Source organism: Sitophilus oryzae, unplaced genomic scaffold (genome assembly GCF_002938485.1).
Source record: "Sitophilus oryzae breed Bouriz unplaced genomic scaffold, Soryzae_2.0 scaffold_154_pilon_pilon, whole genome shotgun sequence".
Lineage (NCBI taxonomy): Eukaryota > Metazoa > Arthropoda > Insecta > Coleoptera > Curculionidae > Sitophilus > Sitophilus oryzae.
In genome coordinates, this window is record NW_022146225.1 from 1,150,091 (window position 1) to 1,176,669 (window position 26,579).

General features: G+C 33.0%; 1 protein-coding gene across 1 annotated transcript in view; it reads right to left on the reverse strand.

The window, feature by feature from the left end:
- Positions 1–26,579, reverse strand: part of LOC115879014 (glutamate receptor ionotropic, kainate 2) — a 409,701-nt gene that overhangs the window by 184,244 nt on the left and 198,878 nt on the right. Inside the window, exon 2 of the mRNA XM_030895645.1 lies at positions 25,034–25,195. Within this exon, the coding sequence (XP_030751505.1) occupies positions 25,034–25,195 (162 nt within the window). The remainder of the gene's footprint in view (positions 1–25,033; positions 25,196–26,579) is intronic.

The following is a 26,579-nucleotide window of genomic DNA, read 5'->3' on the forward strand; positions in this document are numbered from 1 at the left end:
ATTGACATCAAAATCAAATTTCTCATGTCAAAAAACTCCCAGACACCAATTTTCATCCAAATATTGGTGTTACTTCAAAGATCGAAATAAAAATGATATTTCTACACCCTGTATCTTCGAAACTAAGCATTTTAAGACATACATTTATACGAACTTTTTTATTTACTTTTATGTGCAGAATATGTTACCGAAGTTTCCGGAATACAGTTCAGACCACCCTGTATATCATCCCATATGAAACATACTCTACTCCAAACGATCTAATTGGAGGAATAAGCTTACATAATGCATTCCTTGATTTAATCTTACCCAAGCCAAAGCGAAAATTGCCTTATAATTTATAACTCAATTTGCCGGTCCCTCTATATCACGAGGTTTTTCGGGCTATTTAATAAGATACAGTACAAACTGTTCAAATTTAGCCGTTAAATATGCAAACACAGGTAAAAAAGTATTTTCTTTTAAGTGACGGAAATTGAAAATAAAATCTAAGATCATGAAACAAAAAAAAACGCTAAAATTAAGATGCAATATGATGATGATTTTTAAGCAATTTGTACCTAGTTTATTTGAATTTTTATTATCTCTTTCTAAATTAAAAATGAAAGTTGTTTTAAAACATAGATTTAGGAAGAACAGATATCACATTATGCATTTTAACCCGATCAAACATTCGGAGGTAGACTACGTACTGTAAAAAGCAACTGAGATAGAGAAGGCGACATTGCCACATATCAAATTTGCGCCTATCTACTTAGTTTGATTTGCAGAAAAGGTGACTTTAAAACCTTCACCGGATATCAATAAATCTCAATTTCTTAATTAAATGAATAGTTTATTTTTAAAGAAGCATGCGTAATAATATGTTATTAAACAGAGGATATATGCGTTACTATTAAAGGATATGTTTACTGTTTAATGTGCTGAAACGTCTAGAACTATTGGCAACGTCGCTGCTAGTCTTCCAGAATGAAATGAGCCGTCCGTCCCACCACCCCTCGCGACGGCCCATGGTCCGTTATAGCGTACTACGTTTACCTTACGGTGTGTTTGAAGTCGGAATCAAGTCCGAAGTGAACTTTTCAGTGTTTTTCAGTAGTTCTTGTTTTTGCTTAATGTACTTTTGAATCTGCGAATTTTCAATATGGTACGACAGTGTCAAATGTGTGGACAAATAAGCTCAAATTTCCCGAATTTGTCTATTCATAGGTAGGTATTGTTTCCGCCGCGCCGTAATCGTACATAGGCGTCCCACAAGGGAGCCTCTCACAATTAAAATAATTTCTAATTATATTTGTTGAATTTTGATCTCTTAAAAAAAGAACGTAGTAGCCGGTAATTGGATTATAATTCGTCTCAATTACTACCTAACTGATGTAGATCATAACAAATTTGAATATAAACGTTACATTTGAAACTTTATTATAAGCCAGAAAGTGACATTTTTTTCTTAAAATTGCGTCGTATTTTAGTCATTATATACGATATTCTAAAGGAATTTTGCTCAACAAATAAACAAAGGTGTTTACCCGACCTTTTTTACATTTTATTGCTTTATTATATCTGCCCCTTCGGCCTTGTTTAGACAATTTTTACCACCGTACAAATACATCTTCCTAGAGTTATTTGTACGGTGTGTTTAACTTTTTTTAGAATGGGACGAACTGTAAATAATTCTTAGGCTACTAGTTTTATACATACCTATATAGAGAGTGACCCAGGCCTCCAAAAAAGCTTTTTACCTATTACGTTTTTGGTTTTTGATTTTTATTTCTTTTTTTTACATAAGATGGGGGCCATTGTAACGCACATTTTCAAAATATTTTTGTCAACATACAGGGTGATTCAAACCGCAATACATATGCTTAATACAGTTCATGAAGATTAGGACATTTAACTAAAATTTGATTATCTGATGAAGCTACCTTTAAAAGTAAAGGATTTGTAAATAAACGTAATAGGTACTTATTATTATGCGACAGAAATCCCATACTGTAGCACACAGATTTGATACTTTTAATGATAAATGCCTTCTATTGCGAGACTAAAAGGCAATTGCCTCGTATCAGAGCCATCATAATATAAGAAGAAGACCGAAAGTCAAATCTTGTCTTATTTTTCAAAAAAAAACACAATTTTCTCATTAAATATTGATTTTAGGTATAGGAAGTTATTAATAATACAAGATTAAACAACTATTACACAGTACTTCACAGGAAGCTATCGATTGCGAACTAACTAAATCGTTACTAATTAGGTACTAATTTTGAAAATTTTTTTAAGATAAAAAAGGTAAAACTAAAACCTAAACTATCATTTGAGATTAAACGGGAAGTTCTAAATAATGTTGCCTATTCTAAACAAGAAAAATATTTATAAGTTAAGTTTTATAACATTCCTAATTAAATTTGGGCGAAAAGAATATTTCTGTTTGCTGTAGGTAATTTTCTCAGGGAAAATACGTAAATTAAAATGATTTTTTAAGCCAAAAAGTCAAAAGGACAAGCTATTCCAAAAAGGACTGTCCTTTTCAAAAAGGACAAGTGGCAACCCTAGGTATTTCTGGAATGGAAATTTAATGGCAAATCTACAACTTTGGTTTGAAAATATGTTCCGGCCTACCTATGTTTACAAAAATGTCTAAAATGTGCCTAAATGCCTCCATATTCTGAAAAAAAAAATTGAAAGAAAAGTCACCAACCACAAACCTAATATAGAACAGTTTCGGAAGCCTGAGTCACCCTGTAAATATTCAAAAGTAACTGAAAGTTTATATAGAACTAACTGAAAGTATAAATTGAAAATCGACGTTGGAGTGATTTTCGAAAACTACTAACGTTTCAACATAAGTATATGTGGGATATTAATTGTATTATTATATTAGACCTTATAACAAAACTCATCTGACGAAAAGTGTTAATGTAGTTATTAATATGGAGTAAAAATTTTACTAATTACTTTACTTTTACTTTACTAATTAAATTCGTTCCAAAAAACGATACGCCACTGGCCATTAGAACAATCCAAAAGCGCCTAGTTGCCGGGGTCGGAAATTTTAGACTTCTCTGTCTCTTCTGTCCTTGTTTGACACATTGGAATGTTTGATACACTACCAACGAGTATTTATGAATGAGATGTTCGGTCTATCTTTATAATGTCTTTGTTTTAAAATATCATCAAAATCGGCCCACTGGAACAAAATTATTAAACTTTAAAGTACATGAAAACTTTAATCTGCTTGTTTTTTGTGTCGATGAGTGTATTTTAATTTTTTGACGATACGTCTACGTGAGTGTATTTTAAATATTATCTTTTTAACCTTGTTCGTAACTTACCGCGAATCCAGCCCTAGACAAAACGTCCCTTTTCCTTTTTTATGTCTCGTTAAGTCGTCGCTCGGTTGTATCCCAGGGCGAAATTATCTTAACTTTTAGTTTGGTTTTAATTAGCAGGAGGTCCTTCGAGCCACTGACTAAAATTAATTCGGTTGTTTCTTTTTATTACTGTGTCGTTTCTAGAATTGCCCAGAACAATGTAAAATGCAGATTTTAATAGTTAGAAACGTTTCGACAGAGACTGAACAGTTAAGATAAAAATATCGTGAAAAGTTACTTGAAAAAGAAAGCTAGTAAGTAATACGAAATTTTAGAAACGACATCTTTATTTTGCGTTTGTACAGAGTGTAACATTTTCGTGTGTTTTACCGGCTTTTTCGTTTAGGAGAGGAGATAGATATATTTGATAGCAATTAAACATTTAGTTACTTAATTGAGGGCGCGATTTTTAAATTCATTGTTGCCAACCATAGACATATTCGGGCCAAGCTGACTAACTAACTAATTAAAAGAAAATATGTAATAGTTTTTAATATATTTAATACTAGCGTGTACCAGCGACTTCGTTCGCGTCGAATTAATCATTTGTAATGGCGATGACAAAGCAAAGCAAGAATTTCCATTAACATACAAACTGTATAAAAATTTTCTCACATTTATGCCAGCATTAGAAAAAACAATATGGCGATATAATTATATAACTTGGTAATATTTGAAGGGTAGTTTCATCTCGTTGGAATTTGACTTTCGAAAAATCCGTTTGAACACCCTGTATGATTTTTTAAAAAATTTCAAAATATGTAAAAAAACCAAATAAATTATGCTTGTCCAAACGTTTTCCCGAAAGACTAACCGTTTTTTAAATTACAAATATTGTAATATTTGAGGGGCGTTTTCACCCTCTTGGAATTTGAGATTCGAGAAACCCCTCCTTAGGGAACCTTTACACCCCACAGTCAATCCGTTTGCCAAAAACCAGCTTTAAACGTCAAGCAGTTTAAGCAGAATCGTGATTACTCAATGTTCATATTTTATGAAACACCCTGTATAAATTTATAAAAAATCTTAAAATATGTAAAACAACAAAATAAAATATACGTGTTTAAGAGTTTTTCCGAAAAACTCACCGGTTTTTAAATAAAAAATATTTCAATATTTGAGGGATAGTTTCATCCCCTTAGAATTCGAGTTTCGAAAAATCCCTTCTTATCGAACCTCTACACCCTAAAGTCAATCGGTTTTCCAAAAATCAGCTTTTTACGTCAAGCGCTTTAAGCAGGATCGTGATTAATCAATGACCAGATTTTTCGAAACACCCTGTATACATTTTTAAAAAATCTTAAAATATGTAAAAAAAACAAAATAAAATATACGTGTCTGAGCGTTTTTTTCGGAAACTTGACCGTTTTTTAAATAAAAAATATTGTAATATTTGAGGGGTGGTTTCACCCTCTTTGAACTGGAAGTGGTCACTTAAGGATTTTATATATTATTATGGATGAACTATATTTGTCCATTAGTATGTCTTTTATTTTCATTTAACATAAAAATCCTAAAATATTTTCTGTAATTGCTACAATTTTACGTAAAATTAGACGATCAAAAGAGGGAAAATCCAGTTTCACCCCTATTTACCCCACCCCCGAGTTTAAATAGCCTCGTTAGCGTTCTCGCGGTCGACTAATGTCGGGGTTGCGGATATAGCAATGGGGTTGAGACAACCCCAAGATGCCTGCGCCCCCTAGCTAGACCATTCAATTATACTAGGCAAATCTATCGGTTCGAAGTTACGAACGGACAATTAACAGCTGTCGGATGGGAGTTGAGGAGGAGTTCCTGCGATTATCCCAAAATGCAGTTTCTTTGTTCGAGACTTTCAAGAAGAAGAGGGCATTTGTCTTTGCAATCTAAACAAATTGGCTGGGAGGAATGTGATTATTTACACTCAAACGAGAATTACACTCACCGGCGCGGCATTAAAAATGGGCACCTTAAAATTTTCATGTGTTTTAAAGTTTTATATATTGTTTTCTCGTGGACCGATTTGTGTATATTGTAGCTAAATTATTTTACTTTTTAGTATCTGTTTCTAAATTAAAAATGAAATTTCTCATATGTCTCTTATACGAGGGAAAACAAAATGTTGATATTATAGTAAAAGGTTCAAACACCCTCTGGATTATATTAACAGAGCAAGGAATTTTAAAATTATTATATTACTATATACCTATAATAATTTAGTTGCATTTTTTTACGATAGTTGTTTTTTTTTGGTTCATCACTTATAAGAAATTATTGAAGTTCAATCTAAAATTCCCTGATTCTTTTAGAGACTACTACGCTGAACTGTTCGGGTCGCTCTCAGGGGTCGGGTATAGTGGGTGTGTGACCGAAGGAAATATATATTATATTTCAGAAATCTGCCCAAGGCTTAGCCCGATCTTGTCGTGTTAAGCCACACCCAAAATTTAAAACACACGACTTTTGATTAAGGCTTGATTAAGGTTTGCAGAGCTTCAGCATTTGACATAAAATAGCGTGCAATTTGACACAAAACCATATAAATTATATATCACTGTAATCACAAAACTTCAATCTATTGTCGTATTGTAACGGAATTTTAAATTATTTCTTTATTTTCGAGAAAATTTAGTCGAAACATAAGGAATATTTTATTGATGTTTGACCACCGAAATCCTAAAAATAAAGAAATTTCTAAAAATGTGCTACAATACTGTAACGTTTTTAGTTCGTTACATGTCTTTGATTATGACGTTACATGTCTGGCGTATCATCACCGGATTCCCTATCGTTCCGGCCGGATAATTTATTTGACGAATTTTTACGTTCTCTAGTCCACAACCCTATTATCGTTTGACACAACCCTGTTATCGCTCTGTGGAGGCGCTGTCAACATCGCTTCTGTCAACTATCTGTGCTGTCGACTGACTTTTGCTTTTAGCGCTCTGTAGCCTAACCTAACCATCCCGGCTTTTAGAAATGGTGATTATTTAAATCTTGCTGTATAATCTGAATCAGCGGCTATTTCAAAGCAACAGGTAAAGATGAAATATTATCCTTTTAGATTCGATATTATTACTGCATATTTTTAGGGTAGAGTTTTGGATGTCCCAACCTAACTTGTATTTGTATTTTGCTGGCACGTTGGCGTCCCTTTTCTTTCGTCCTCCAGAATGTCACATGGAAGAAAGGACATGTTCTTTATTATTTAGTGAGCCCTCGGAAGTAATTCGAGGTAGGTTCATTTTGTTTATTAGACCTTGTTTGATTTTAAACAAGAGTTTCGTATTTTTAGGGTCCAAGGTACGGACTATTTCCAAGGTTATAGTCCTAAGTTATGGCCCAAGGTACGGGTAGTGTTCCCTTGTACCATTATCCTATGTACGGATGTCTTGTGGACGAGTGTTCCCAGTAGGAATGATTTTTCTTGCATATAAAGTGCCCCAGCGTGGATGTAGCTTGAGCCCCATGCTGCTTAGTTCCCATCTATAAGCCAGTTGTATCAATTCACACGGCTGTATCAATTCATGGTGTCCTCATTCTGGCCCCTTTTGTTGTATTGGATGGCCGAGTGCAAGACCACCTCACGCTGCTACTGTTTGAAGCAAGGTTACATAGAGAACAGCTAAGTGTAGATTTAAGTTCTAGTTTTACATTTAACATCTAAAACATTTTCAGTCTTAAACAATAATGTACATCTTAAGTAATATCAGACACACTATGTATAGTGGTTAGATTGTTAAGAACATTCATGTCGATTTAATATTTAAAATATGATTTAGATCTTAGGTTTCATTACATTACATCTTGTAATGGTATTATTTTCATAGATATTTAGTACAACTCTTAACACCACTTTCGTTGACATATAACCACTATAATAATTATTAAAATTGTACAATGCTATTTACCATCACAGTCCATCTTGAATAAATATAGTCATTAGTTTTAAGTAATATACAACTGTGTTTTCTTTCTCTGTACATGCCTGGCGCCCAATATCTGTATTTTTTTGTTTATTGTTATTAATTAGTTCTTTCCAGTGAAATACCTTATCCACGACTGCTCTCCGATGAAAAGCTGCCGTTCGCAGTGGTAATGTTTATAAAAAACGCTACAATTCGGATATAGTATAATTCTTTATTTTTAATTTCCTTCTTTATTTGTGTAAAATCACCTAGCCAGTTTTACGTAAAACGTTAAAAGCCGAACGCTACATTTTTGGACTAGTGAAATGGACTCAACATAAACACAAACAAATAAAAGTTATAAACTAACCCCTCACTTCCAACTGACTAATTCCATTTATTATCAAACCAAACATAACTTCCAGTGAGGCCTCAAAGCCTAAATCGCCTCCCTTAATAACAGCATGGCTTACATCTTCCCCCTTTATCTGTTCCCAACCCCCACTGAGCTTCAGCAGGTTGACGTAGCATAACCTAAAATTATTATGCAATAACAGCCCCACCACCTAGCACTACTCCGCGCTATGGAAAATATAATTTGGTTAACTGTACTTTGACTCTGTTGGAATGGGCGTTAGGAATGTTCGAATTTAACAAATTCGTCGATACTTTTTGAGGGTGTTCCTTAATGACATGCTCATATTTAAGGGCGTGATACTTGGACCTATTCTATGAGAAAAAAAAAATCATACGATTGTATGTCCTAAACATCTGAATTTCTGAGATACAGGGTGGTAAATTTTTCTAAAAAAAAAATTTTTTATTAGGTTTATTTTAACCCGTAAATTCCATAGGTTAGTTTTTTTTTTGGATTAAATTAATTCAGTAAGACACAAAAACATAAGAGCATAAAAAATGCTATAAAAATATTAAGAGCAACCCTTAAAGAGCATATCGATATTTTTCTGAATAATCCCATCCCTAGTTGGAGTGAAGTGTTTTGTGCGGTGGCTGACTATAGCTGCAGGCGGAAACTGCTGTTGCTGCTGCCACTGTGTTGTGAAGTGGCGTGGATGGCAGTGAATTAATGGGGTAGGGTATTCGGGGGCTGGGGAAAGTCGTTGTGTGCGTGGAAATGATGGCGAGATAAGCCGCGAATTTAGCTGCCGATCGGCGTTAGCTGCGGTTTGGATATTTTAAAACGTCAGGCACAGGGAGCTGAGTACCGAGTGCATATATCGCAGGTCGTTGTCGAGGGTCACGGACCTTGCCAAGAGTCTTTTTTTTATTATATAAAAATCTCTTTTTTGACTGACATCGTATTTAATTTTGAAATTCATTCGAGACACGACGACGTCTTTTAGAAAATTCGTTTTTTAACGTTTTTTAGAACAAAACGTTAAATAGTTTTTTTTTCAGTTAAATAACTAGGTATCTATTCAATATATGTTTATTTTTTGTCAATAATGACATGTATTGATCATTTCCATGCTACATATCTTGAGAACGGTTGCTCGTAGCGATTTTTACCAAGAGATATTTTTTACGTAGAAAGTCATGGAAATGTATATTTTTTCACTCAGTAGTTTTATACAGGTACATACAAAAAGTTATTACTCTTCAAAACAGTTAAAACACATGTATGTTGCGCCCCCTACAAATAGGAGTCATATTGACATCAAAATCAAATTTTCATGTCAAATAACTTCCAGACACCAATTTTCATCCAAATATTAACGTTACTTCAGAAATTATTCGGAAAAAATTGAAATAAAAATGAAACTTCTACACCCTGTATCTCCGAAACTAAGCATTTTAGGACACACATTAATACGAACTTTTTTACTTATTTTTATCTGCAGAATATGCTACCAAAGTTTCCGAAATACAGTTCAGACCAACCTGTATAATGTAGCAAAAACCAAAATTTGTTACATTCTTATCCCCATCCCTGAAAGGACGAATAACAAAATACAATAAATGGGGTTAACTCTTTAAAACTCCTGAATATCTCTTCTTCTCCCGACTACAATACGGGCCGTATTCCCAATGAAAAAGATTATTGTAATACGAATTTGAATTTTAGATTTGCGCAGAGTGAATCCGAGCAAAAATTATTTCCGTTCGACAAACACAAGCGCTCCTCCGGGCAAGTACAAGGCTCCGGGGTTGTTTTTCTTGATTAATTACCATTATCAAATGTAAACAAGATGTCGGACGTCGATTTAAATTCTAAGGATTGGGTTGTTAGCCCTTGAGTTTAACGAGTTTTGAGGATTTAATTTTTTTAAAGAATCAGAAAAATCTTCATCAATAAACATATTTTTTCATGTTTATAATACAATAAAGAGCAATCAGCAATGGTTATAGTAGTATATGAATACTCTAAGAAAGTATTTTAAGATTTATTAACGTCAATTTTTTTATGTTATTGGAAACGTACAACTTTTGACTTTGCTATTTGTGAAATCTACATATTTTTCGACCGGCAGACAATAATTATGCGATTTTTCGTAATTCTATTGACTGAGACCAAAAACAATGGCATGACTTTAATGTAAAAATTATATTTTTCGTTAAATAAATAATTTATTTAGCGAAAAAATAGGGCATCACTATTAATGGGCAGGTTTTAAATAATATGCGGTTCGCGGACGATACCGTCCTTATAGCAGACAACGTGGAGGATCTGCAAACATTTCTACAAAGACTAAACAACACGTGTAGAGTCTATGGCCTGAAAATGAACCCTAAGAAAACTAAATTTATGATAATCACTAAGAGAGAAGATGTTCTAATAGATGATACACCTATGAAGAGAGTACAAAAATATAAATATCTAGGCAGTTGGTTGACCGAAAACTTGGATCAATCAGCCGAAATAAAAGCTCGAATAGAAATAGCCAGAGCATCCTTTGAAAAACTCAAAAATGTATGTGCAGTGGAGACATCAACTTAAAGCCTAGATTAAGAATGCTAAAGGGTTACATATTTGCCACTCTACTTTATGGTTCAGAGGCTTAGACACATAAAAAAGCCGAAATGGAGAAGCTTGAGGCATTCGAAAGATGGTGTTATCGGCGTATGCTGAGGATTGCATGGACTGACAAGGTTACAAATGTAGAACTGCGACGCAGAATTCAGAAGGACGAAGAGGTAATTAACACCCTTAAAAAGAAAAAACTTGAGTACTTTGGACACATAATGAGAGGACCTAAATATGCCCTGCTGCAGAACATAATAGAAGGAAAGATAAAGGGCAGAAGGAGCCAAGGAAGAAGAAGAACATCATGGCTCAAGAATTTGAGAGAATGGTTTGGAATGACTTCAAACCAGTTATTCAGAGCAGCCGTTAACAAAGTTAGAATTGCCATGATGATTTCCAACCTCCATTAGGAGATGGAACCCGAAGAAGAAGAAGACGAAAAAATGTGTCCTCTTCAAAGACGTTAATCAATAAATGTATGACAATTTAATTATGTTTTATTTTAATTTAATTAAAATTTTGCTTCAAATGTACTATAACCAATAACTAACAACATTACATTGGATAGCGATACAAAACATACATAAACCAAAATCACAAGGCAACAATGTAAAATATACCGTATGATCGAATAAAAACGGCGTCAGCGATGGCTATGAAATGAAGATCGCTGTCATTTTGTATGTAAAATTAAATGGGGAATGTCATTGATGTTCATTTCCAAGCCAACTGGACTCCGTTTTTTTTCGATCACATGGTACTTTGCCTTGACTAGGAACTGTTTATGAACTGTAATTAATTACAAGAGACAGCTTTACTCCAGCCAAAAGTCACTAACAATGTTATAAAGACATGAAACGACATTGTCAAAAATGAATTATGATAAAGCTACTCAGTTTTAGGCATATAATATGTAACAGAAGTCTTATTTTATGTATATAAGACTCCAAACTTATCAATTAGCTATGCTTTATTTTTGAAGAGAAACTTTAAAAACATACTAAATTTTAGCAAAATCTATTTCATATCATCAACATCAGCTACAACAAATATTACATAAAAGCCTTCGTTCAAAATTTACGTTAACTAAACATAGAAAAACACACAATGTACTGAAACTGGAGTATAACTTCAGATAATAAGTTTCCCGAGGAAAGACAGAAAACTTTAACTGCTTAGTTCATTTTTCACAAATTTAATCGTCCAATAAAAAGTTCCTTTTAGAAAAGTTTTCTCAATGTTCGGCTTAGAAAATCTTTTCAATTTTTAGAAAACAGTTTTTTTCATCTAAATAGCGACTGTTATTTTAATTTAGCTTGTCAGCTGGAGATAAGACATCAATCATTTTTATTAATAAAATCTGTCAATGAGCTGAAACTTTAGATATAGTGGATAAGATCGATACCTTGGAGATGTAATTTTTATTTTGAATTTCAGATATTTGTAATCTCTAGACGTGATTTAGTCTAGAGATTCACCTTACCAAAATTATTACTGATTTGTCATATCTATGGTATAATATACACAACCAAACTTATATGGAATCACTCGATCTTTTTCTAAACTTTCTGCAAGGAAAAAAAATGGTATAAAACTTTAAGATAAGGCTTTTTCATGTAAATAAACATGATAATATAATAAAGAATAAACGACTGCTTTGATTTATTTTCTTGTGAATTTTGTGTTGAGTAGTAAAATCACGATTGTCTGGTAATTTTCATTCGATCCAAAAAAAATAAAAATGCCTTATGTTGGATTAACAGATGTACAGAGGGAAAGAATTATTGCTCTGATTAACCAAGAAATGCCCCAAAGAGACATAGCAGAGATATTAGGCGTTACACAGGGTGTTGTATCGAAAATATCTGCAAGGAACTTGGAACTAGGAACTCTCAAGAACAGGCCCAGATAAAGTCGTCAAAGAGTCACAACTGAACAACTAGACCGCTTTGTGTGCCAAATTGCTAGAAGAAACCCCAATGTTTCTCATCCAGAGCTACAAAGACAACTTCTTTAAGATACAGGTGTGAACGTTTCATTTGAAACCATAACAAAAGAGGTTCGTGCTTGAGGTTTGTACAGTAGGAGAGAGTTAACGGGTCCTACAGTTATATTGGCAAAATAAAATTGACCGGCTAAATTGGTGCCTTCGACATCAAAACTGGATAATTGAAAATTGGCATAATGTTTTTTTTTGGATGAGACCAGAATTAACCTTCGAATTCGGGTTCTCTGGGAACAAAAACTCCATTGTTACCACTTCAACAAACTTTAACGCGTCGAAGGTATGTTGATTTAGTGCTAGAACCAATCGTTAGGCTTTGAAGAGCTGTAATTGGGGATAATTTGAACTTCATGCACGATAATGCACCTCCCAATACCAGCAGAGTGGCTAAAAAATGTCTTGAAATAAAAGTTTCGGACTGGCCTGAATGTTCACCAGATCTAAACCCTATCGAAAACTTTTGGTACCAGCTCAAAAGAAAGGTTAGAGCTGGTCGATACAGTCCAGGAAATCTCGCATAGCTTATTGATGCAATATTGGCAGAATGGACAAACAGACCCAAAGACAACGTTGATAATTTAATAAGAAGTATGCCAGTGCGGATAGAAGCTTGCATAAGGGCTTGAGCTGGCAACACGGATTATTAAAATTATCAATGTTCTTTTTGTTTTTGCTTTTTGACCATTAAAAATTTAAATCTCATTTCGTTTCAGAATATTTTTATTCTTTGATAAGAACTGAGTTTTATTCATAAGCACAAAATGTTCATACGCCTCCAAAATTATGAATGATAATAGATGATTCCATATAAGTTTGGTTGTGTTTATTTCATATAACATGATTGATTCCAAAATATCTTTACAATGATTTCATAGCACAACGTATCTTTGTGTAAGAAAATATGAAACAAATATCGCTTTATGAAGCTTAAAATGGGTTTGAAAATCAATAAGCTAAAATTAGAGACAAATCGGAGTTTTCCTTCGGAACAGACACAGCAATTTTCAGTTCTCTGTTCCTAAAATCCGCAACAAGAGCCCTTTAAATGCACTGCCGAGCAGTTTACAGTATTATTTCTAATGGAATTTGTGCACTTTAATTAAAAAAGGAAACGAAAAAGGATCTAATACCTCCTTTTCCTTGTCCCGGAAAGTGTTCCTTAAATAGTTTTTATTAAAGTTTCCACCGGAAAGCTCCCGGTAACCTGTTACCGACCGAGGCAGCAAAATACTTTTTATTTTCGGTATTTAATCTTGCAATTTTCTAAAGTTTAATTAAACAAAAAAAAACGATGGAAAAGAGGGGATGAAAAATACAAGAAAATGTTTTTTTCCAAGAAAAAATATATTAATTAGGAAATTAAAGATGTTAATTAAATACAGGAGTTACACGTTGTAAACGGGGGCTACGTTAGTTAAAAATGCCGCCTAAATCGAAACCCACTTGTTATTACATAAGCCACACATAAATTATACAGGGTGGGTCTGAATTAAGTGCAAATATTTTTAGGTGTGGCATATTTCGATATCACACACACAGAAATAAGTCTATGAGGTATTTTTTGTGGAAAATATTTAAATTTTTTTTTCTAGAAATTTTATTTAGAAAATTTTGTAATTTTGGAAATTTTATTTGGAAAATTTTGTATTTTTGGAAATGGTATTTAAAAACGTTTGTATTTTTAGAAATTGTATTGGGAAAATTTTGTATTTTTGGAATTTTATTTGGAAAATTTTATATTTTTGGAAACTTTATTTGGAAAATTTTGTATTTTTGAAAATTTTATTTAAAAACATTTCTATTTTTAGAAATTGTATTGGGAAAATTTTGTATTTTTGGAATTTTATTTGGAAAATGTTATATTTTTGGAAACTTTATTTGGAAAATTTTGTATTTTTGGAAATTTCAATTAGAAAATTTTGTTTTTTGGAAATTTTATTTAAAACATTTTGTAATGTTCCAAATTTTATTTTGAATTTTTGGAAATTTTGTTTAAAAAATGTTGTATTTTTGGAAATTTATTTGGAAAAATTTTTATTTCTGTAAATTTTATTTAAAAATTATTTAAATTTTCCAAATAAAATCGTATAGAGAAAGAAAAAAACAGTGGTCTTTAACTTTAAAAAAACAATAATATATATTTTTTAATTTTCAAAGAAAAATAAATGGGCTATTTTAGACCTATTTGAACAATAGCAGACAGAAAATATGGTTCTTTTATCAAGATTTACAGGCTCTGAAGATATTTTCACTTATTTAAGGCTCACCCTGTATACTAATTACATAAGTATTATGAAGAATATTTCTACAAATATGTATGTGAACATTAAAAAAATGAATACATGAAACATTGCTAAAAATATATATGTAGTAACATAAATGTTTGATGCCACAAAGACCTCTTGTTTAATTTTTCAAACTTCTTTCTTCAATTTCATATATATATTCAAGATCATATGCTATTGTAAGATATTTGCTTATAGTTTTCAGGGTTCAACTTCTATGGTGCCAGGACTACATTTTTATTTCTTTCTTCAGCTCCATTTTTTTGCTCCAATTCTTTGAGTTCCTCCTCAGGGAGTTCAACAATATGTAAGTCAAGTAAGTCATTTATATTTTTGTGATGGAAATTATTAAATTCTTTTCCAGATAACGGCTTTTCTAAATCAGCAATTTCTTTAATTTGAACTCTGATAACAAGAATCTGTGTGCAGGACAATTTCTGACCATATGTGGTCAATATCTATGTCTTTGTTGCCGTTTCTCATCGAATGTTATAACTCGATAACTCGTTGATTAGTTCTCATATTGAGTTAGATACATATAAACCAGAACACCTCATCTGGTGTTTCGCCATTCTCCCCACAGAATCTGTATTCGCCGTTGTATCAAGCACTACTATAACATCAAAGTCCATGATGTATCTTAATAAGCTATGTAATTTACGTATTTAATCAGTCAATAACTGACTGAATGACATAAATCAGAACGAATATTCAACAATCAACCGATTCTCTATACACTCTTTAATCGAATTTTATGTTCTTTTAGTGTGTAAACACCCCGACAAACATGGCTATTACTGTTCTGCTCGGTCAAACGCATACTGTCCCTGGCCCGAAAAGGAGATAACAATAGTTTTAATGGAAGACAATGGAAAGTCAACGCGAATCCAGAGGGAAAACGAAGTTTTCCACGTGGACCAACGAACGATGTATGACTTTTGAAAAAGATGAGAACATTTGAAGAGGGAAAAAACGATTTTTTTGGGAAATAAATTATTATTCAAGACGGGAAAATTGTGAAAATTTAATAAAATAGGGGAGAGAAATAGGATAAACGAAATGAGAGTTTGAATTTAGAAAAGATCTGATGTAAAAAAATTGTATTGTATTTACAGTAATCAAATAATTTTATCCAACAACCACTACTTATACAGACATTACTCACATGTATAAACATGCATATCAAATAAATAATAACACAGGCGTTAGTTTTTAAAGTTATAACAAACTACTGTATTATAACTTTAAAGCCATACCATTTTATAGACATTATTAAGCTTTATTTATAAATTACTATTCAATTATTTATTTAAATTAACATTAACATTAACTGAAAATTATTTTTTTTGTAGATTCAGAAATTGTAAAACCTTGTATGAGCACAGATGCTGTTCCTCCACTGCTTGAAATAGGCTCTGTCATTACAACGGCTCGTTCTGGAACACTTACAGCATCTTGAATCTTTTTCGCAATCTCTATTTTATTGTTGATGGACTCTTCGATATACCCTTCCGCAACCGTTGCAGATCGCCATCCTCCGTGTCTTTTTAACGTTGTCATGTTCACTCCTACATTTGCCAGTAATATAGCGGATAATCTTCTCATACAATGGCCAGTGTATTGCTCGGGATATTGTAGGTCCAAGTACTTGTGGAAGATCTTCCTGGATCATTTTTCTTTAAAATCTGACTTGCTGGTTGATAATTCGCTATTTTATAGTTAAAAAATCGCGATTTATCTAAATGACGTACTAGTTATTATTTACAAAAAAACAAAAAGCACATCTACAGAGTTGTTCACCACATACGACACGGAGTATTGTAGCTAAACGGTGATATTTTTACAAATTGCAAGTTTGGGGTTCGTTGAAGGACTATTAGAGCTACAATTTAAAAATATTTTTACAAGATACAGAGTGTCCCAAATAAATAAAAAATATCAAAGTTGTATTTTCTTAAATGGAACACCCTGTATATTATTACATTTTTAGTTTCTACGATTAAAATAAAGGTAAATTTGATTAAGGTTTATGGAATGTTGTTCCAGGACTTAAATAGTCCAATTTCTTACAAATTTGGCACTGACGAACCATGTTTTATAGTTTTTAAATAAAAAGTAATCAAAATAAACACTAAACCGACACTACACACTAAGAAAATCGAATCCAAAAAATACAAAATCAAAACATCCAATAAAAACAATAAAATAGCCATGGAGAAACTGTGACAACAAGGTTTTACGACACGTGCTTTACTCTACTATGGCTCTACTACGAGAGAATAAAGAATGAACAGGCGACCCGGCGATTGATGGGTGTTGCCAAATTGTAAAGAATTTGTCATTTTTAAATAGTCTCCGACTTATAATTTAGTAGTATAGGGACTATTTAATACATCTTTCTACTATTAAACACTACTTTATTAAAATACAGTTCTAATATCTCAATATATGTGTATAACAACAAAAAAAATATTAATAATATTTTAGACGTGACAACATAGGCTGGAGGCGAAAGACTCAGACGGCCGAGGTCAGCTGCACCCAGGAGTAAACATGTTTACAAAAATTAATATTGGACCGCGCTTAAATGTAAATAGTGTAGTCTATATTTTATTCTAAGTCTATGGTTCAACTCCTATGGTGCCAGGACTACTTTTTCATTTCTTTTTAGGGTTTCATTCATATGCTCCAATTCTTTGAGTTCTTGCTCAGTGAGTTAAACAACATGTCATTCAAGTAAGTCATTTATCTCTTTTTGATGGAAATTATTAAATGCTTTTTAGACAACAACTTTTCTAAATCAGTAATTTTATTAATTTTATCTCTGATACGAAGAATATGTGCGCAGGACAATAATTATTTCTGACCATATGTGGTCAATATCTATACCTTTGTTTCCGTACTTCTTCGAATGTTAGATACATATAAACCAGAACACCTCATCTGGTGTTTCCTCTTTTTCCCCACAGAATCTGTACTTGCCGTTGAGATGTTCATTGAAGAGTGTCAGTGGCGTATCCAGGGTTCATGCCTGGGGGGTCAATAACTCAATATTATACCTAAATATATATTTTTTTATATTAACAAGTAAGTACCTATCTAATTACAGCTTGGTATTATGGTAAATACTAGGTATAAATAAATAAAAAATATTTTTCTTAGGAAAATGGTTTAATAAGTAACATTACATCACAAAACAACAAAAAGTAATCATTAACACGAAAATTAACCAAAAATTAAAGAAACAAATAACAAAAAAAGAGGAAACAAACAAAAGGCCAAGTGAATAAAGAAAAAGCACAAATACAAATAAAATTAAATAACAATATCCAGCTTTTTGGCTTTTGTCTGCATTTCATTAAGTACATCTTCTGTACTAACAGATATTTCTGGATACATATACAAAAGACAAGCCATTTAGCCTGTCCTGATTTACGGTGTTACGTAGGTAGGACTTTAACAATTTTAAGATTAAAAATGTCCTTTCAGGTGTTGCCGTACTAACGAGTAAACTGCAAAATTTTTTTAATAAAATAAATATGTTAGGAAATAGAGTTCTTGGTCACATATTACCAGGGCATCGAGTGCGGAACTTGGGTAGTCTTCTGGTGCATAGTCTTCAAATAATATTCTATGCTAGAGCTAAATTCATCCGAAACTACAGAAAATGAAGAGTTTTCTATGTCGTTTTTATAAAAATCTAGCATGTATTTTAGATTCGATACTTCATATAACAAACTAGTGTGTTATAACTTCAAAGCTACACCATTGGTTAATTATATACGTCATAATACGATTGCCGGTCGTCCGGTTTGATGACTTCGGTCGTGTGAGACGACTAATGTTGGAGACCCGGTCGGAATTGGCATATTGGTAGTTCATATTAAGTCGGACACAGAAATCCGCCATTCTTAACACGTATCCGATTGTCAGCCATTTAAAATCGTTTTTTGTTTTTAAAATTTATATTCACATTTCGATTTCTAGTAGAATAATATTGATAAGGTTGAGTTTGGGGGGAACCACAGTACAGTTTTATGATTAAACCAGCTAGAAAATAAAAACTTTTACTTTTTTATAGATATTTTTATTTCATAAATCTACCTAATTTTGAAGGCGCTCGTTGTTTTCCGGAGTATTTTAACCAGATATATCAAGAAAGTAACTTCCGTTGGCAAAACTGATGTCTGGATTAATGATTTAGAATTATTATAATATGAAATTAGATAGGCACTTATAGTTATATTCGAGGAGTGATTATGAATCCATTTGTAATTAGGTAGTTCGGTTAGGTTTTTATGTATTATTGGTAGCGAATATGAAACCAAACGTAACGTAAGTGCTTAGCGACGAATTTTAAGTAACTAAAATCTAACGTAATATGACGTTGGTAATTGGTAGAATTACATTCCCTATTAGGTCAGATACCGACGTCGAGGCGACCCGAATCTGTATTCCTCATTTAGGTGCAAATAAGGGTCGTCAGGCGGTCGAACCGACGTTGGTACCCGACGTCGGGTTTATTGAACGCGACGTATACCCGACGTTAGATAACGTCCAAATGCTACTTGGGACTTCTTTGGAAAACTAATTGAAAATTGTTTCGCAAATCGCAAATTGCTAAAAGATGGTCATACAGACTTGAACTTAATTACTGGTTAGTGACAAGAAATGTAGGTGTGACAATTTGAAAGAAATTTAAAATAATAATTTATTTTAATAATTGCTCAAAATGACAGCCGTTTTAGTCCATACAAAAATACAAACGATTTTCAAATTCTTCTCTCACTATGTTTTTGGAAAGTTTCTCTCGGCATATTTCGACATGCTTCAGTTCTCCTCTGCCGCAATTCTTGCAACGAACCTGGTTTTGTCTTGTAGACTATGGATTTAGTGTAACCCCACAAGGAAAAGTCTAAAGGAGTGAGATCAGGTGACCTTGGCGGCCACTCGATTAGACCCCTTCTGCCAATCCATTGCCTTGGATAATATTTATCCAACCACCGCCTTGTGACAATAGAATAATGCGAAGGGGCTCCATCTTGCTGAAAGTGTATGAGGTCTTCATTAAGAGTTATAATAAATTTCTTTGTACCAGCTTTTTTTTTCTCGCAATGGTTCATTGATACAAAAATAATTCATTCTATTGATTTTGACACGTTTTGACATTTTTGTTTTATGTTTAGGCTCTATTTTTTTTTTCGTTCTTTTTTATGAGAGCCGTTCAGCATTTTTTATACGCTTTCCAAAGAGGTGTCACAAGTATCGTATCGCTATCTTGAGGTTAGAACTGAGGGGGTGGCACCTAGGGGTGGGTCGGGGTAGTTTGAAAAAAAACTCATTTAGCTGGGTCCCAATTTGTAACTTATACTGAAAAATCACTTTTCTCATTAATGTCCACCTAATTTTTCGTGTAAGGGGGTAGTTTTTCAATTTCACCCTAAAAACTTTATGATCATCGTTTAGCATTTTTCATGAGCTTTCCAAAAAGGCGCCACAAGTGGGGAGTTGCCATTTAAGATTTTCAAGTGAGTAGTGGGGTACCTTAGGGATAGGTCGGGGTGGTTCAAAAAATACGTCATATGTATTCCCCCCCGATATTATAGAAACGGTATTTTTTATTTTTTTGATATCTTTTTTGGTTTAAAAATTATAGCCATTGTAAGTTTTCAGTGGCCCACCCTGTATAAGTCACTTAAGAAAACATTTCCCAGCGTGACTTATATGTAAGATAACACATTAGTACCATAAATAACTATTTATTCGAATGATTGTTATTTTTGCGACTCACTGAACCATTATTTAAAGTTGCCAATTTCGTGTTTACTACGTAGTCACTACGAACATGACTACTGAATTATAAATTTAACACTACACGACGTTGATATTGCATACGAGTATGCACTGCATATATTGCATACAATAAGTTTTCTAGTATTCTATTTTTTGTCTGCGTTATATTCTAAACACGTTTGCGACATTTCTTCGAGATGCGTCCGAAGAAGGTAGTAATAAAAATGTACGTTTCTCTATCTTTCGACAAAAGCACGGCTCGATATATTTTTGAAAGTTTTCCAAGAATTTTCTCTATTGAAAATTGCGCGCCGATATTAAAAAGTTGCACTCGCTTTTCACGACCAGTTTTAGTTTTGTCTGTATAAGTCTGCCAGTGGAGTGGTAGAAGACTAGTAAAGTTTTTATCAAGTACATACAGACCGGACCACCGTAGTAGTAACATAGGCAGAACCGGACGAATTAGCGTATACCCGTCCGCCGGTAAAAACCAGGCGAAAAAATGCGATAAAATAAAAATAGGTAGATATGTGATAAGAATGTTTCAGAATTTGTATTTATTCGTGTTTTAATAGCCAAAACGAATACATAGATTCTCGCGACAGTTCTCGTGTAAAATTTATTTTTTAAGTAAAATAATGGATGTTTACGATGTTCGTGAGAAAATTCAAATTGTAAAGTGGTATTTCCAAAATAGGTCTTATCGGGATATACAAACAATTTTTCCACAAACTTTTGTAAACAGGCCAATTCCATCTTTACCTACTGTATCAAGAGTTATTAATAATTTTGAACACATGGGTGCGTGTTCCCACAACAACACAAAAAGCCTGATGTGTTGATTAATGAAGAACAGGAGTTAAAATAAATTAATTAATTAATTATTAATTATTATTTATTTATTAATTTAGTTAATTGTTCATTTGTGCTACCGCGGATCAAAATCCCACGTTTTCAAGTAATCAAATTGCTGAGGTGGTTGTCCTGTCCACAATGACCGTATTGTTCAAGAATATTTGAACAATACTTTTCCGAGCCGTTTAATTAGTGGACATGGAACTATTTTGTGGCCCGCTAGATCACCAGATCTTTCTCCCAATGATTTATTTTTGTGGGGTTATGTAAAATCCAAAGTGTATGGTCATAATAGGGCTAATAATCTGGATGAGGTTCAAGTAAAAATACGAGAGGCTTTCCAAACTATTAGCCCTAATATGTTAGCTAATGTCGGGGATTTTACGACCGCCTAGGCTTCTTCTGTCTAGCACAAGAACATGGTCTTTTTGAACACTTGTTATAACGTTTTTATATTTAGAGAATATTTTAATTTTTTTGGGGTTTAGAGAATTTATTTATTTTTAGTTTTGGCTTGTAAACCACTCGAAATAAATAAATATTTAAGTATTTTCATTTTAAATGTTACCTTAAGTGAAGGTAAACACTTAAAATGAAAATAATAAATACTCGGCACTCCTCGCGTCGTATTCCTAGTCTGTCACGACCGACCCGTCCAAGCGCAACTGCAACTGCGTACTGCCTGACCAGCCGACTAGCCGGCAGTAAATCTCACTTGTGTCTAGCCCTAGCAGGCAACTGTTAAGCCCGACCAATCACGTTAGAGTTTTTGACAAACACAAATGAATTAACACACTCCAAATAACCACGCTAACCAACCTGATTGGTCAAGCTTAATAGTTGACTGCGAGAACTAGACACTTCTGTAAATCTCGAGTACGAACGCAAAACGGGTAAACGTAAATTCGTCCGGCAACTTGCTATATTACTAGTAGCCTGGTCTTCTCTGTATATATTAGAAATACTAATAATTGCCTGGAATTTGATATCTACAGAAAAAAATAACATAACAAGCAGATATATTCCTAATGAGTTCATAGTGTTGAACACAAGATATATAATAGCTCTAAAAGGCTCATGGCTTGATTGGTTATCTTCCTCCATTTGTTTCTCTCTTTCGCCTTTATTCTCCACCCATCCACTCTTATCCTTCTCAAGTCCTCTTCAACATCCTTTTTCCATCTGGTTCTCGGTCTACCCCTCCTTCTCTTTCCACCTATTTCACGTTTCATTATCATACTAAGAATTCTTGCTTCGACCATTCTTTCAATGTGTCCCAGCCATCTCAGTCTTTGTGTTCTTGCTAGTCCCGTTATACTCGGTGCCCGATATAGTTGCTTTAATTCTATTGTCTATCTTCTTTCCTCCAAAAATCTTCCTCGGTATTTTTCTTTTCCAAATCTTGTTGCATTGAAGTCCACGTTTCACATGCATACAGCAGTATTGGTCGTATCATTGTTTGGTACTTTCTGATTTCTAAACTTCTAGTGATTGTTCTTACTCACAATTGCCACAATTTCTTAAGTTAAATTTAGTTTCCTTAAAAATACAGCTCCTAGATATGTTAATTAATCTACTTCCTCAAACTTGTATCGTTTCCCTCTCTCAGAATCAATTTGTAGACAAAGACTCTTTCCTTCTCAAAATCCTTACCTAACCACTCCATAAATTTCGTTTTTTTTTCTCATTAAACCCTAAGCCTACTTTTTGCGCTTGATCTTCTAGTCTTTTGGTAGATAACATAAGCAAAATAAAAACACTAAATCACCACAATACACCAAAACACTTTTACTTTTACACTGGACGCGCGTTTCGCTAACCATGTTAGCATCATCAGCAGATGATTATAAACCGCAGTTTGTGTGGTGATTTAGTGTTTTTATTTTACTGTGTAACACCAAAGGTTCCAAGTCTCAACTATAATAGATAACATAAGATAGTTAGTTTAAATTTCTTAGTTTAAAGATTACTTAGTTTTCCACTTACCAACGAAAGATATAAAATAGAAAGAAATTACATTAGAAGTATAGCCGAGTGTAATGGATATTCTCCTTCATTAGTTGATAAAATAATTATTAGAAAACATGGATATAAGTTTGCGATTTCTGCAAATTCGACCTTTCAAGTGGAGAAAGATACGTCAAAATATTTTTCAATACCTTTTGATAGAGTGTTATCCGGTGGTTTAAAAAAATTTTTAAGAATGTCAATTATAAACTTGTGTATAGTGCTAATAATAAATTACAACAATTTTTAGGTGATTCTAAAGATAAAACACCACCACTGGAAAGGTCGGGTAATATGTTGGGAAAACTAGAAAATCAATATTAACTAGATTAAAAGAAGATATGGTAGACCAGATAAATCTTATGTTGCTCAACATATTGTTGATAAAAACATTGTATAGATATTAATAATTTAAAATTAATTAAACAAGTCCCAAAGACAATTAGGTGCAAAAAATAGTATGAGCAGAGGCAATGGTCCAATTCCAGTAGTAATTTAGACGAATCTAATCTCACAGGCCAAGTTCGCGGACTTGGTGACACGCTTAGTCCTCTACAGGCTTGGTCTGCCAAAGATTTGGTCTGACCCACAAACGTAAAGCTTTAATCAGAAAGCCCGGTCCAAAGGCCGGATCCTCAGGCTGGATTTTCTGGTGTATTGTGGAGCTAATAAATCAGATATTGGCATAAATAACAAATAAGTAGGATTTATGCCCAATTTACTACAATACGACCCTTCGATTGCTACGCTCATGAAGTCGCACACCCATTGTATCTTATTTTTACGAAGTCCTGGAGGCGTGCACTTTACTCAAAGTTAAAATTGTCGATTTAGGGGGAACAAAAACGAAAAGAATAAGAATAAAAATAAACTTTTGTCGTAGGTAAAGTTAGGATGCCTTTATGTTTCGTAGTATATTCCAACATTATTGAGTAATTTTAGGAGAACATTTTAAAGCAATTCTTCAGTAAATTACATTATATTATTGGTATTATTTTCATTGTTTTAAATATAAATTTTTGAATCAGATAATGATACCTTCTACATTTGTCAAAATATAAAGAAAAATATATACAGGGTGATTCCTGTAAGTCGGTCATGCTTTCGAGGAATGATAGGGAATGTCGAAATATTAATTTTCATATAGCACACTATTTATTGTTAATAATAAAATTCTTAGTTTTAAGGTAGTTATAATAATTCGCATATTTAAGGTTTTCATTAAAAAAATATTTATTTTTAAATTGTGACAAAATGGTGTTAGATAGCAGAAAGTTGCAAGAGACATTTTTTCTTGGAAATAAACCGAGTAAGTAAAAGAACTCCGAAATTTTTATTTTTATCAGTGGCGTACTATTTTTTTTTGAGAAAATTGCACTGGCTGAAACTAAAACCTTTTCTTTTTACATTTAAAGTGTCTCTGTTAGGTAGATTCATATAATGAAATTTTATAACGGTACCTTCAAGTATTAAAAAACTATTAAAGAATATCTTTAATTTTTCAAAAACTTTAACACCCTGTATCTTGCGTAAGAGGCATTTCCGACCCATAGTGTGCTATACCAAAATTAATATTTCGACGTCCCCTGTCATTCCTCGAAAGCATGACCGACCGACAGGAATCACCCTGTATATTATTTGTAAAGATTGTTGATTTGGATAAATATCATAACATAGAAATAAGTAAAAATGATGAACAAACTAAAAACAACCACATTTATACAGAATTGAAGAACTTTATTGTTCCACTTCATATAGTCATCATTTTAACAGAATGACTTACAGACTTCATACAAACGTCATTTTAACAGAATGTCAAATAAAACATTTTTACCTACCTTTTTTTGATGTTCTGAAACTATCATCTCGTGGCACGTACTGAATATCATAAACCAACGTCGTATTAGGCAGTATCACCCTGTCCTTATTTATCTTGTAGACCGCATATTTAAAGGCCAGTTCTGAACTGCTGTTTTTTTGATCCTCTGTGAAAATGGCGCCTGAAAAAAAAGACCATTTTGTTAATAAGTTGCCAAATTTTAATACAGAATTAACAAAATGTTCATAAATACTAAAATTAAGATTAAGGAAGGTTTTTAGCTAATAGGTTTGCCCTTTTTGCTCCCCAAATAAAAATTAATTGGATCATTTCGGGGAGTTAAAGGTTAACTAATGATATAGACTCGAGAGGATTCTGCTGTAAGGGTTGTATAGAATGTTTTTTGTTAATTTTGTTAGTCCGAAGTCAAAAGTATCTCTAGAATATGCTTTAAAAATTATAAATTTAAACTAAAAACAAGCAACAATTTGTTGAAACAAACGTGTACATGATTTTAGTTTTATCGTTGTTCAGGTTAAGGCCCAAAGCCTCGTATGCCCAGATATATGTGTTCAACATTTCTTGTAATTGTTGTAACGTTTTTGCAGCAAGAGATTGAAGTTTTGTAATGAATTTTGTACGTGTTTTTGCACTGAGTCTTTTTATGTCGTCGTCTTAATTATCTGTAGTTAATCCCCAGTCCTCTTTCCTGCATCGTTTGCTGTTCACTCACTGTAATCAAATGAATACTGCTGAATACTTATAAAACTTCAAGATATTTTATTCCGTAACCTACCATATAACCGTATCTCTAAAGAAGCGGGAAAAAGGATGTCGGAGAAAATTGGAGAATATAATCGGTGGATGGATAAATTAATGGCAAGTGGCCGGACTGAAAGCAGCCTAATTAGCAGTTAAAATTCATTTTCCACGGGTTTATCCGCCACTTCCGCAATACCCGGCATTTTTCACGCCCGCTTGGAAAATAGTCGGCGGTTAGGTGCTGGTGCCTGGGTAATAAACGGTGCCATTTTTCTCTTATTATTTTCATAAACAAAAAGGAAATTCGATAGGGCGCGCCCATAAAATAACCAGCAACTTTAATTACTTTACTCCTGTAACGCTCACCGAAGTTTAATTTATTATTTTTATAGTGTTGTATTTTTATTTTTTAGGTTTTAGTTTTATGACTTTTTGTTTTATTCATTTTCAGTTAATTTGATAAAGAATTTTTTTCTATTCCAATCAAATATAAATAAATGTATTGCTCAGTTATCTGTAGATGTAAGTCAATGTATTGAGTTATAACTCATCATACATGGAGAGGCTAGTTCTTCATCTCCACGAATGGTTGTGGTCTTGGCGCACTCAGTGATAAGGTGTTCTGGTTTTTCGCCATTTTCCTATAGAATCTGCATTCTCCGGTATTTCTTAGCTTCACTCTATTGAGTGAAGTAAAAAAAAATCCCGTGATAATTTGAAGAGTGTTTTACTTAAATGAAGAAAATGTTTGATTTTTCTCGGTCGTAAGTTCTGAGAAATTTCTTAGAGTGTCTTGGACCGTT